This window comes from Trachemys scripta, chromosome 3 (genome assembly GCF_013100865.1).
Source record: "Trachemys scripta elegans isolate TJP31775 chromosome 3, CAS_Tse_1.0, whole genome shotgun sequence".
Taxonomy (NCBI): domain Eukaryota; kingdom Metazoa; phylum Chordata; order Testudines; family Emydidae; genus Trachemys; species Trachemys scripta.
In genome coordinates this window covers 63,227,128-63,241,704 of record NC_048300.1, presented here as the reverse complement: position 1 = coordinate 63,241,704, position 14,577 = coordinate 63,227,128, and the positions used below count along the sequence as shown (strand labels likewise).

The 14,577-nt window shown below is 38.2% G+C and overlaps 1 protein-coding gene across 2 annotated transcripts in view; it reads right to left on the bottom strand.

Moving 5' to 3' along the window:
- HEATR5B (HEAT repeat containing 5B) overlaps nucleotides 1-14,577 on the bottom strand; it is an 89,780-nt gene that overhangs the window by 13,212 nt on the left and 61,991 nt on the right. For both annotated transcript variants that reach the window (XM_034764932.1, XM_034764933.1), the window contains exons 26-31: nucleotides 13,661-13,729; nucleotides 10,581-10,760; nucleotides 7,078-7,315; nucleotides 4,410-4,670; nucleotides 2,646-2,773; nucleotides 587-731 (exon numbers count right to left, since the gene is read on the bottom strand). In XM_034764932.1, coding sequence (XP_034620823.1) covers nucleotides 587-731; nucleotides 2,646-2,773; nucleotides 4,410-4,670; nucleotides 7,078-7,315; nucleotides 10,581-10,760; nucleotides 13,661-13,729 — 1,021 coding nt within the window. The remainder of the gene's footprint in view (nucleotides 1-586; nucleotides 732-2,645; nucleotides 2,774-4,409; nucleotides 4,671-7,077; nucleotides 7,316-10,580; nucleotides 10,761-13,660; nucleotides 13,730-14,577) is intronic.

Below are 14,577 nucleotides of genomic sequence, written 5' to 3'. Positions count from 1 at the left end.
TGACTCTAAAAATAGTATTGTGGGATTCTGTGTACTGTCTTTATGATGTTAGTATCAAATGTGCTCGGCTTATAAGATTTTCTTCTGAGTGGCAGACTTACAAGCTATGTTCTCTCCTTTGCCATTGTCAGTAATAAAGTCTAGTAATTATGCCCTCAATACCCCTATGCAACTCCACTGAAATCAAATGATGCTTTAGTGAACACATGTGCTGTCCCATTGCCTGCATGGGTTTGGAAAGACGTAACTTATTGGGTTTTAATAAACAATTCTATTGATGCAGAAAAAGGAATAAAATGCTGTGTTGGTTCTTTCTACAGCACTAATGGAAGTAAAAAGCAGTAAGCCCTTGCCCTGCCCCACAATCACACCGATAAAAGGTGTCAGTGAAGATAACTGAGGGTATAACTATGAATACATTGAACAGATCTGTGGGAGAAGTAGGAGCCATTTTTACCTAGTCAGTTTTCAGAGAAGAACCACACTTTAATAAATCTGAGTTCTTCTCCCAATTAGGAAATTTGTTGCTTTTTTCCTCTGTAAATGCAAACAACAGTTTTAAATTTGTTTGTTTTTAAAGTCTTACTTAGAGTGTTCCTTTTTTCTTGCAAGTAATCTTGAGCTGCTCTCACTATCTGCTGGACAACTCCTGTAACTAGCAGCTGGACTGAAGGAGGATCCCAGGTCAATAAGAGTCGATGCAGCACACTCAGAAGTTCAACACCAAGGAGCTAGAATAAATTAAAGTATTTTTTTTTAGTGTGAATTAAAAGTGAATGGTTCACAGACCCCTAATTATCAGCAAAAATGGTTTCTGGTTAATTTACTGTTATTCTTAGCCATAGAATATTTTTTTCTCAGTTTTAAAAAGCACAATTCCTTTGGTACACACTAATTGTGTTTTTCAGTTCACTTCTCAGAGAATCATTTTTGCATATGTCCCACCCTTTATCCTGTTATATCACTTATTTACTCTAAGGGAGTGTTTTTCACTCACCATAACCTGGGATTTTTTAAAAGAACAAAAATGGTTAAATCTAATCCCAAGAGCATTCAAACTGTGGTTTAGGAGGTTTACACACTTGAGAAACACAAAGGATTGCTAGTAGGATTGTTCTCTCATTTCTGTTTTAATGGTAAGATTTAAAAGGAGAAAAATTTAAAAAAATGGGCAAGTGTGCTGATAAACAACCCTAATGGTATTAAATGGATGTATTGGTTGAGTTTGGCAATTTACTGTCTTTTAAAAAAAAAAAAAAAAAAAATTCACCTCAACTGCTTGAAAACTAATGTTAAAGTCTGCTGGGGGATATGGAGATCTGATGCTGAAGGGAAAGCCTCCCACGGCCAAAGTAACCAACCACACACAAAAGGTGACAATGATATAACTTTGCCAGATTTATCCAGTAAGTAGTGTATTTCCCCCACAAAATAATAAATAATTAAAGCCCTCGTAAACACCATAAAGCTGCTAAAGGATGAAGATCCATGAAAACAAACTGTCTGAATACATCTGGGACATGCTTGTGATACTATGAGAGAAGTGGCATTAGGCCCACTGAGCTTATGTGAACTGAAACATCTTCCGAATGGTTGACCGTGGCTTTTATGCCACTTACTCAAGAGCAGGGGAGGGGATAACACATAATTGTTCACCCTCAACTCTGTGGCTAGCAAAAATCGAAGTAATTGTAAATAAAAAACAGAAAGAGTACTTGGTCTGCAGTGTTACTACAGGACTTCCATAGTACTTTCCTTATAAAGCTTTCTGCTCTACAAAAGTGTACAGTCTCTGTCAGAGATAATCATAAGATAGATCATGTGCTGTGATTTATCAGGCATTAAGGAAAAGAAAATGGGGTGATAAGTCGACTGCCATGATCTTCAGATTTACTGAATTGCTATTAAAAATTAAACATGCGCCACCAATTAAAATGGAAAAGCTTTTTGCAGATCCCACTTATTCCTATACCAAATCATCATGGCAAATTGAATAGATCTCCTAACCTCCAAGATATAGCAATATATTTCTGCTATGTTTATAATGTTTTCCTTCTTGGATTTAGAATTCATCTCTCTCCCTAGGAGAATCTAGTATGTTAGATATTGAACATAATGAGAGAAGAATATTTCCAGTAGAGCTGCTCACAATTTTTTGACTGCTATTATTTTTCATTGAAATCTGTTCTTCATTCAAAAATGGAACTTTTGAAAAAACATTTCTAAACTGCCTACTTTTGAAAATTTAAGAAAAAAAATTTTAAATGAAAAAAATGTAGCACATTTTGTGTTTTGCAAAACGTTGGAGCTTTTCTGTTATTGTTGTTTTCTATTTGCAACTTTAATAGGTCAGTTTTAAAAAAAAATCATTGCTGAAAATTTAAGGTAATAACCAATTTTTTTTACATCTACAGAAAAAGAAAAAATTGGATCATTATGAAAAACAACAAAAACACTTTGAATTTGCCTACATTTCAGTAATGTGTTTTCCCCCTAGTTTTGGACCAGTTCTAATTTTCAGGGATGCGGAAGTAAACAGAATACAGATTAATCATGAACATTTACACACACACACGTATCTAAAAACAGAATAAGCCACTGAGATTCCAACATCAGTAACATATTATTAGGCCTATGTACTGTACCTGATCCTCTGCAATATGAATTCTAGCACAAGGGGAATCCAGTAAAGTATGCAGTGCCTGTAAACAAGACGTGACATGTTCAACAGGCTCCTCAGGCCTGGGGGAACAGAGGAATTGTATACTAACACCTGAAAAGAAACACACAAAATCTCATTTCTATACCAATATGATGAGTGTTGTTTTATAACATATTTAAGTATTTAAATGATGCAGAAATTGGGTTTGTTTGAGGGTTTTTTAAAACACAAAAGTTATACTCATGTTTTATTTTTGCCACTGAGAGATATTCTTTGTGTTAAAAATGTCAAACCAGTCACTTTTTTCCAGTAAAACCAAGATTGAGACAGTAAATAGTAAATCATGGTCACTAACCTATAGATCTTGAAAGGAAACTAATTTTTGTCATTTGCTTTTGCAAATCTATACATTAAAATCTGCCACTTTTAACTCTTTTTCAGTTTCTTTATACTATAGTATTTTAACTGGAAAAAATAAACTGCAATAGAAGAGATTTTATTTTCGAGTATGACCTAGATATACAACACAATTTTTCAACAAACATTTGTATTATTATTACAAATGTTTAAAATTCAAATATTACAGTACTTCCACATGCAATCTCTATAAAGAACTGCCACTATTTAAAGAAAGAAAAAACAACATTTATCTTTTAACAAATAATATGTCTCTGAGTTTATTGTACAAAAGTCTCAGAATTAATTATACGACTGTCAGTGCAACACTGTTTTACTAGTTATTTGTATAGCATGGATCAAAAACTACTGAAAGATATACACAGATAAACATAGAGCAGGGGTTCTCAAACTGGGGGTCGGGACCCTCAGGGGGTTGCGAGGTTATTACATGGGGTGTCACAAGCTGCCAGCCTCCACCCCAAACCCCGCTTTGCCTCCAGCATTTAGAATAGTATTAAATATATAAAAAAGTGTTTTTAATTTATAAGGGGGGGGTCACACTAAGAGGCTTGCTATGTGAAAGGGGTCACGAGTAAAAAAGTTTGAGAGCCACTGACAGAGTGTGCAGATGGGCATATATTCCAAATTTTACAAATCTATACATCTAGACATTTCCATAGCCCCCATCACTATAGTACCTGAATGCCTCAATTACTAACGGATGCTTTCCTTACAACACCCCTGTGAAGTAGGAAGTATAGTACGATCCCCAATTCCACACATGACGAACTGAGGCACAGCATAGACCAAGTGACCTGGCCAATGTCACACAGGTCTTTACTGAATTATGATCTGATCAGGAGGTATAATCAGGAGTGCTGGAACAATTTTTAGGGGGTGGGAGGGGGCTGCTGAGAGCCACTGAATCAAACTGTAAACCCTGTATATGGTGGAAACCACTTCAAGCCAGGGGGTGCAGCAGCAGCACCACCAGCACCCCTGGGTATAATTTAATCTAGCTCATGATTCTAAAATTATAGAAAGAACACATGTCTAGAGAACATAATTTGTATCATCTGAACTGTAATAAATACACAATATGTAGATACCTAATGACTTATTTTTAAACATAATGTAAAAATCAGATATAAAACTAATCTGGAAGATTTCATTAAAAGGACATGGAGCAATGTTTTTCACAGCTATAAAAATCATTTTGGAGAGATGGGTTGCCAGGCTGTAAGTGTTGGTCCATTTTAAACTGGCTAGATTTCAAGATGATGGTGTCCTTTTAATGCAACCACACTGTGGTATTAAACTTTGAAATACGATATCACAAAGCTCTTACCTAAAATCAAGTGCATTCTATCTTTGTTTATCTCTGGCAAAGATTTAGTGGTAGGTGGTGTTCCAGGTGCCTGGTTTAACATGATGGACGAGGCACGTTTCTGTGAATTAGGCATTGCTGCAGCTGCTTCTTCTGGTGACTCAGAAGCATTAAATCCTGCACTGTTTAGCCAGAGTGCCACTGCATGTAGGATTGGAGCCCAAGAGTTCCGGTAGTGCAGTCTAGCTGTATCAATTGTCTCTGGAGTGTAAAATGCTCCACCTGTTAAATTAGCATACAAAGTACATGTGTGTGAGAGAGAGGGCGTATATTGTAAGTACACATTTATAGGGTACATTTGCTGATGTAGATATTCAAATTTGATCATTGTTACTGCTACCTGCAGCACAATTCTCCATGTCAACAGGACTAGCAGGCATCTGTATCATTATGGCTGTCCCCATACCACTTCCTGTTCTTTGATATATTTTTTGCTAGTAGATGATAAAGTGAGACTAAATTTCCTCCCTGTCCTAACTTTTTTCTATGCTGCATAGGACTGAGGGAAATCCACAAAGACCCCAGAAACTGACAAAAAGAAAGACAAAGGACCAGGAGGATACAATGCAATCCAAGAAATATCAGCAAAACAAAAGAAATATTAGCCACCCTAGAAACCTTAGCCATAAAAAGCCAAGTACTGGCTCTATATCTGAGTCTCTCTTTTCCTTATTTAAAAAAAAAAAAAAAAAAAAAAAAAAAGGAAAGATTTCTTAATTATGTCCCAATTACAAACAACAGCTTAAAAACAAACACCTAAACTGTCTGAAAAATCTGTTACATTCGTCATATAAACTCTCATTAATTTATAATTAATTTGCAAAGTTATTAAAATCCAACTAAATCTTTTCAATGGAACCTTAACCTGGTTCAGCTGTTTAAAATGTTATAGTACACTGTAGTTCTATGGATATATTACAGCCTTCCATGAATTAGAATACAACACTTTATTGATTTCCTCACCAGTGGCCCCAAGCTTTCTTACATTTGAACCAGTGTTGCATGTATATATCAGTATTTTTCTGAGTTGGACTGTGAGCTTTTCAAAGCAGGGACCTTGTTTCTTCATGTGTTCGGTAAAATACAATATATGCCACTCATAGTCTAAAAGACCCTCAATCCTGCAAACCTGCCTATGCTTAACTTTAAGCACAAGTTGTCCCATTGACTTCAATTAATTTACTCACATCTGTAAAGTTAAATGCATGCAAGTGTTTGCAGGACTGGGGTATGTCTACTATTATTAAAATAATCAGAATGTGATCATTTATATTATTGTTGATGCATGTATTATAATCTATTATTCAATTCTCAGACATTGTTTACTAATGTATTCTTATCTATTTTAATTCTCAGTCATTAATATTTTCAGTGTATTTTTATGTTTTTATTATTCTAAAGTATGAATTTAGGCTAAAATTTCAAAACATGTTTGACTACCTTTAGGCAGCTAAATCCATGTCTAGTCATCTAAAATAAAACTGCCTGGTTTTCAGAAATGCTGAGCATTCACAACTCCCACAAGTCAATGAAAGCTACAAATACTCAGTACCTTTGAAAAATCAGAAAACTTTATTTTAGATAACCCTACACATGGACTTCGGTAATCCTGGAAATGACTAATCGTGTTTCAAAAATGTGTACTTTATATTTGATATAAACTATAATCAGAGAAAAGGATAGTGTAAATTATAAGTTATGGAGAGACTTTGGGAATTAAATATATTTCAAAGACTTGTTTCATTCAATTTAGAGTGAGCAATTTTAGAATGAATTATACTTAGAAAATCTTTGTGTATTTTACTGTTGCTATAGTGCTCTGTGGAAATAAGAATTGCAATGAATGCTAACAAAACTTGATCTGTGTCACTGAAATGCCAGAGAAAACTATGACTAAGTTTGAAATTCAAGTTAAATATGTTGGATTTGTTTCTGAACAGAATGTAGAAACTTCACTTGATTTTCTTTGGGCATGATCCTGCACTCATTCAGGTCAATGCCAAAGTTCCCATTAGCATCAATGGTGAAGTTTCAGAACTTTAGTGAAAATGCAATGTTATGATTGAGATATAGTTTTATGAGTTAGTTAATCACTAACTTTACATTATTTCATCCCATTTATAGAACAGTTATTATAGGTAGTAGATATTTTAACATTTGTTCTACTCCAGTCACTTCAAAGACTGAACACAGCAATTAACACAATCTGACTCTAGAGACAAAGTGATATGAAATATAGCACCAAAAGACATTCTCAATTGCTGTACATTTTTCTAAAGTAACTTTTCTGAAAAAACAGAGGCATAAATGAAATAAAAGATATTTGGGATGACATACAAAACTCAGTTGTCGTTTCACCACACAGCAGTAATAGGTCATCTCAAATGCACGCTCATGAAACTTTATACCACCACACAAAACATTTACTTCAGCCTTAGGATTTCTGTCTATACATAACGAAAAAGGTATACATCCAAGTGTTAAAGTTATGTTAGAGTTTCTGTAAATGCAAAACTAATTTGGGAAGCAAGTAATTTATAGAAGAAATTCAAAATTCCTCTAACAATTCCTTACCAAGATGTTCATTTTGTCTTTCATAATCATAAAAAAAATGAATTGCTGTGCTTACCATCTGGTGGAAGCTGACTAGCAAATTCAGCTGGTAAAGTCAAAAGAGCATAGTCTTTCAACGCAGCTAGCCAAAGGCGACTCAGAATAGGCAGTTCAGGTTGTACAAGTGTTATCAAACTGTCTGGAGGTAGCTCATCTACAGTACCAAAATCCTCCTCATCATCATCTGTATTCTTTATTGCTCGCTTTGGTTTGGTCTCTGCTTCCTTTTTAATTTTCATAGCTACAACATATACCTATAAAAACAGATACAAAATTTTTGCTTTAAAATTCTAAAAAGAAAAAGAAAAAAGCCTTCTTTCAATAAAATGACAAATTGCACTTGTAAATGACCTTTATTTTAGCTGTTATGGAATATCATGAAAAGTTTTACATTTTTTGACAATCTGAAAATACTGCAAAAATACTGCAAAATATCATACTAGAAGATTTTATGCTATGCAATAGATGGAAATAAAGATAGGAAAAATGAAAAAGCTATTAGGTTTTATCAGTCTATATTTCCAAGTTAAATCTGAGTTTGTTGCTAACATTCACAGCACAGTAGCCAATCTGGCTACTAACACTTTAACCTGAAGAGTGCCAGTTAGGGCTCTTCTCACAGAAAATGCACCAATTTAACTAAATTAAATCTATTTAGGAATCAGTTTAGTTACATCAGTGCAACTCACTTGTGGGTTTACTCTTAAATCAGTTTAGGAAGGAATAAAATCAGTTTAGTTTCATTCAGGTCACTTTCTGTGTGTAGCTCAGGCCTTGTGAATAAGCGTTCTTTTTTTTTTTTTTGATTGTGTAGTGTTCTTTAAAGGGTCTGTAAATTGGTATCTGTGGTACCCAACATGGAGGGGCTGAGGGAAAATTTTAAAGCACTTACACAAGGACACATATTACGCAAATAAGGAGAAAGATTGGGGGGAAAGATTTGCAATAGGAACAAAAAGCAGTGTTTTTAGAAAAGAAATATAGCAGACATAAATGTCCCCACACAACAGATGCTTTGCTTCAGATCAAAGCTGAAAATAGCTTAACACTACAGAGCTGAAGTGCTAATACTTTCCTTATTTTCTCAAAATAACTTCCAAGGAAATTAAATGCAAGAGAACTACAGTATGTTAATGCAATAGAGAAAACAAAGACCTGCTTGTGCTCAGCTTCTTCAAAACACTATTCACTACTTCTATTCAGTAAAGTAACACTTTATAAAACAATGCACAGTGGCATGTATAGCAAAGTTCACACAAAGCAGACTCTTTAATCAGTACTTTTATTTTTGCATTATAAAATGTATAGTGCAAATGGTTTCAGAAAAGCTTTAGAAAGACCTGGACCAATCTGTGTTCCATTTGGCACACCATATTCAGGGTCCTCTGTAATAGCTTTCACATCACACATGCTCATTAAATACACCCACATTTAAAAGGTTATTCACAATACAGTAGTTCCAGCCAACAAAAAGAGCATCATCACCATTAAAAATACAGATAAAAATGTTAAATTAAACCCGAACATTTTTACAACAATATTTCATCATTTAGACTGTCTTGCAGCAGAGTATTTAAATATTAAGAATATTTTCTGTCCAATAATTTCTTATGCTCACTATCTCATCTGATTCCTATATTAACTTTTGGCCTGATTTTCAGAGTTACTAGACTCCCTCTGCTCTTATCAACTTCAGTCATAGTTGGGGAACTCAGCCCTTCTGAAAATGAAGCCATTTTTCTACAACTTCATCAAACTATTCACACTGCTAGAATGACAGTTCATAATGCTTAGCCAAACATTCAGATAGTTTCTCTTTCAAGTCCCTTTTAATTTAACCCATATGGACATCCTAATTAATTACCATACACAATGTTATTTGTGAAATCCATCATTTTTAGATACTTGTATGTTCCTTGGTATCTTACATTCCCAAACAATGACTTCAGTAGCCCCGTAGTTTATTATTCCCTGTTTGGGGAATTCCTGGCAAATTAGTAGGGCCCTACCAAATTCACATTCCATTTTGGTCAATTTTATGGTCATCGGATTTTAAAAATCATAAATTTCATGATTTCAGCTATTTAAATCTGAAATTTCCTGCTATTGTGATTGTAAAGGTCCTGACACAAAAAGGAGTTGTGGGGTGGTCACAAGGTTACTGTAGAGGGGGTTGCAGTACTGCTACCCTTACTTCTGTGCTGCTGCTGGTGGCAGCGCTGCCTTCAAAGTTGGGCAGCTGGAGAGTGGCAGCTGCTGGCCAGGATCCCAGCTCTGAAGGAAGCCCTGCTGCCAGCAGCAGTGCAGAAGTGAGGATGGCATGGTATTGTATTGTCACCCTTACTTCTGCACTGCTGCCTGCAGAGCTGGGCTCTTAGTCAGCAGCCGCCACTCTCCGCCCGCCCAGCTCTGAAAGCAGCAGCACAGAAGTAAGTGTGGCATGGTCAGGGCCGGTGCTACCATTTAGGACAATTAGGTGGTTGCCTAGGGCGCCAAGATTTTGGGGCACCAAAAAGCGGTGCCCCCATTTTTTTTTTTTTTTTTTTTTTTTTTACAGCGGCCATTGCGCTGGGAGGGAGAGGGAATCTGAGCTGCCAGCAGGCAGCCGCAGGGGGGGGGGTGCTTCAGGGCCGCACAGCTCCCCGGACTGGGGGGAGGGGGGGAAGAGCCTCAGAGCAGGGGGGAGCGCCTCAGGGGGGGGGGGGGGGTGGGGAGCTGCCGCAGGGCTGGGGGCGCAAGGTGGAAGTTTAGCCTAGGGCGCGAAATTTCCTTGCACCAGGACTGGGCATGGTATGGTACTGCCTCTCTTACTTCTGGACTGCTGCTGGCGGGGCGCTACCTTCAGAGCTGGGTGCCTGGCCAACAGCTGCCGCTCAGCTCTGAAGACAGAACAAAAGTAAGGGTGGCCATACCACGACCCCCCCTAAAATAACCTTGCAACCCCCCTGCAACTCCCTTTTGGGTCACGACCCCCAGTTTGAGAAATGCTGGTCTCCCCCATGAAATCTGTATAGTATAGGGTAAAAGCACACAAAAGGCCAGATTTCACAGGGGTGAGGGGGGGGGACCAGATTTCACAGATTTGATGCTTTTTTCATGGCCTTGAATTTGGTAGGGCCCTACTAATTAGCTATGCTTTGATTTAACCAGCTCATCCTTGAATTTTAACAGGCAAGGGCATGGGAAGGAAATCAACATTTGACAGAGTCTAGAAATTCTGGGGTGTGCACAATGGGTGGGATGGAGGAAAGGTGGAGCTGTGGGGCAGTTGTGGGGAGGAGAGAGAATAGAAGCAATGTGACAAATGTGGACAAGTTAGATAGAGAGAAGATGAAGCACTCCAGAGACAGACATGGAGAACCAAAAGCCTGGAGAGGGTGGGAGGAAGTCAGAGTAGCTGGAAAAGATAGAAGGTTTGGGGCTGGCTGGGCGGCCAGCTGGCTAAAAGGATGAGACGTTGCAGCTATGCTACAGTAACTAATCTGAGGTATAAGGTAAATATTAATGCTGAATGTTTACCTCAGCCCAGGCTTTCAGGACTGCCAGTTTTTCCATAGTCGTGGCACTCTCTCGGTAAAGCTGACTGGAAGACCCCTTTCCCGCTTGCACTTTGTCCAGGGAGGAGACAAGGAGATTGTGAACTCGGCGAAGATCATTCAGGTCACTTACAACCTCACTTCCTATCCATGTGCTACATACCTAAGCAAGAACATTTAAAATCATTCTCAAAGGGTTTTTTGGAAGAAATCATGCACAATGATACCTGCTCAAGCAAGAACAGATTTTTATGCCAGGTTAAAATCTTTCTGTAACATATCCTAATAGCCCCCTTTGACAAACAACAGCCTAGCTAAGTTTTTCCTTTTCGTGATACTCTAGACCGGCTTAAGTCAGTAGTTACGAGCATAAGATGGTGTTTGAAGAGCTCATGGCATCTGCAATTTATAATGTAGATACCTGTAAAGTATGCCATGCAATATTATGCAGAGGTGTTTGTGTTTATTTATGAACCACAGTAACTAGTAGAAACAATAACATTTTTACTCTGTTTTTGAGTATGTCAGCCTAATCATGCAAAATACAATTTTTTTCATTACATTTGTTTTGAATTGTGTACTGGATACTAGCCCTTTTAAAAGTAACCTATAAACAACTTTTTTTTTTTAATCTAGCAATTGTAAAATTACATACTAAATGTCCCCAAAATCACCAGAATAAGAGGGGCTTTAAAGCACATTAACAACTTCTTTCCTGTTTCAAGTTACTTTTTAAAAAGGGTCCATTTATCCATATGTTACCATGTCTGTAAAAGTTTTTTCCCCAAAACCATGTCTTAAAAAAGTCAATAAAACATTTTTTGGAACTATGAGTGGGTTTTTTTGTTTTTTAATTAAACAGATCCTTAAGATTTAGACATCATGTAGACCACCTGTTCAGCACTATACCCCAGCAATCATCCTCTTAAATACAATCACACCCTCGAAGCTGTAACACCACAGAAAGGAGCCAATTTATAGGGGTTCCATAAAGTTAAAGATTTCCAGTGGGGATAATGTCTGTGACAGGCCTTATTACAATTACTAGCTTTGTCTAAACTGAGCTGAATAATGCACCATCCCCCAACTCCTTTCCTGGAGAGCAGAACTGTGAACTGGGGGTATTTTCCAGTATTCCTGCATACTGATAATGTGTCTCCCATGGGAGACACATTATCTCTTTATGACACCCAATGCCACCTTTCCCATTTTTCCCCAATGGGAAAGCAGTTTTCCCTCACCTTTTTACTGAGTCAAAAGGCACCTAAATTCCTCCTCTCCCCAACAACATCTGCACCTCAACAGGTTTCCCAGACAAGTTGAAGGGAACAGATGTCGCTATGCTTCTTCCCAAGTAATGGAATCTTCCACTCCTCTGCAAGGGCCGTGTTACAGTGTAATTTTTATACCTCTATGTCATATAGAGGGGCTGACAGCAGAATATTCACACACATATGAACATGAGAGGTAGGCATAGTAGAATCTTAACCCACTCCATTGTAAGCAGCAGTAGCAGATTCCCCTCACACCTGGAGGGAAGGCAGTGGAAGAATGTTGTGTATCTCCTTCCCTCAATACGGACAGGTTACAACATTTTCCCCTGGACAATGGCAATTCTTTAATCCCAATGGGGACTGTTGGGCAGGGAAGGGGGAAGAGGTAGATTCATGGGGCTCAAGTTTAAAAGAAATGTGTCTCTCTCTTAGCTTTCTGGTGCAGCTGGTTAAAAAATAAAAAAAAAAATTAAAAAAGGAAAACATTCTCCACACAAAAAAATTGTCAATTTATTTTCTGTGTTTCTTTTAAGTTTTCCAGACCAGCTATACTTGCTGGTCAAATTCTAGGGTGGCAATGGGGCTCACTCTACCAACACAAGCTCCCTGTCTTGGACAGGCATAGGGAAGACTTCTATAAAACCTACTTGTAACAAATTCACAAGCCATTAGAGGGAACTGAAACACAAATGCTAACCAAAGGCCACCTTCCTCCTCCCTAGCAAATAGCAACCCCATTGCAGTATTATCAAAAGAAAGCAAAAAACACAGTTCAATGCAGCTCATATAGGCTCATCTCACTTGGATGAAATTAATTTGCAGAGTTTGTGTGAAAACATTTAAAGCTCTTTTTACTGTCCAAACCTTGTCTCCCCTATTTGAGTCCCATTTGATTTGGATGTTTTGGTGCTGGCTTATTAGCAGTCATCTAACCCTGCAAACTAATTTCCTCATCCTAGCACTGAATGCAGAAGAAACTTTCAGTAGGGTGAAATGGACATAGGTACACATGGTATCAGAATTAGATTCTGATACCAGAGATCCACAACCTGAGTTTAAGCCCTATATTCAATGGTAAATCACCATTACCTCAAATTATTTGATCAGATTAAAGATACCTATTTCTCAACAGATCTGTTAGCCTCACAACAACCAAAGCAAAACAACACTATATGCAAGTCCCATTTTCAATTATGGTTAGTAGCAGAGAATTGTCGAAGTGCCTACTAGCCCTAGAAATGGACCAGGACCCTTCTTTTAAAAACAGAGATCAATTAAGTTACAAACCAGTATTTACATGTAGCTATTTACTACTGGTTGCTGGGGGGAGGGATAGCTCAGTGGTTTGAGCATTGGCCTGCTAAACCCAGGGTTGTGAGTTCAATCCTTGAGGGGGCCATTTAGGGATCGGGGGCAAAATCAGTACTTGGTCCTGCTAGTGAAAGCAGGGGGCTGGACTCGATGACCTTTCAAGGTCCCTTCCAGTTCTAGGAGATGGGATATCTCCATTAAAAAAAAAAAAAAAAAGGCAAAATAAAAAGATTTCTTAATGTAATGCCCCAAAGGATTTCTGCACTACTGAACAACAAAATATATTATCTGGAGCTTCTTTCAATGCTCCTAATAAATAAAGTTACATCATAAGTTTCAAAATTTTCCAGTACTGGGGATATTTACTACTATTTTTCCTTTCTCACTCTTTTTCTAAAAACAAGAAAAAAAATCACACACACGTACTTTTGAAATATGTCAAGTTTTTACTACATAGTCTTAATAGTTTTCTCTGTACCTGGCAGGCTTTTGCTGTTATGTCAGAAGGAGTATCTTGGGAAAAAGCTGGTCTTAGAGCAGCTCCAACCTACATAAAAAGAAAAAAAAATCAGCTTAAATGAGGCTTACAAACACACACAAAATGTATAGAGCATAACAGAGCGCTGGATTTGGCATCAAAACTCCATCAACAGTTATCATTGTTTTTTGTTGCCTATAGAAATTTATAATACTATGCCTTTAAAAATAACAACTTTTGTACTGCACCTTTCACCCGCTCCTCCCTACAAGGAGCATCTCCTTTTTGAACCACATTTATCTTTGTCACATACAAACATTGCGTCCTCTCATATTATTGAGAATTGTTCACATCAGAAATGCTGAATCATGAAATTGCTATTAATTATCATGGAGATATTCCCATAACAGCTACAGCTATCTGCTCTGTTACTATTTTCATTGTCTTTCTATAGATGCACTTAAAAACCATCTACCATTTGAGAGATATTACCATTGCTATTGGTATTCCTCATTTTAACTCTAATTATCTATCAAACCAATAGGATCTTTCAAAATAGAAAATAATTTAAGTGCAATAGGGTTACCATATTTTGTGCCTCCAAATGGAGGACACTCCCAGGGGCCCCGGCCCCGCCCCCAGCCCCGCCCACGCCCCAACTCCGCCCCCTCCCAAAGTCTCCGCCCCCTCCCCTGCTTCCCGCGAACATTTGAGTCGCGGGAAGCCTGTAGCAGGTAAGGGGCGGTGTGGGGAGAGGAGGGATGGTGTGGGGAGAGGAGGGGCGGCCCAGGCTGGCCCCCCGGCAGCTCCAGCCTGGGTGGGCTCGGGCCCTGGGGTGCCGGCCCCGGCCCCTGGCCGACCACCCCCGGCCCGCCCAGCACTGCCGGCCCCCGGCGGCCCGGCGCACCCCCCGGCCC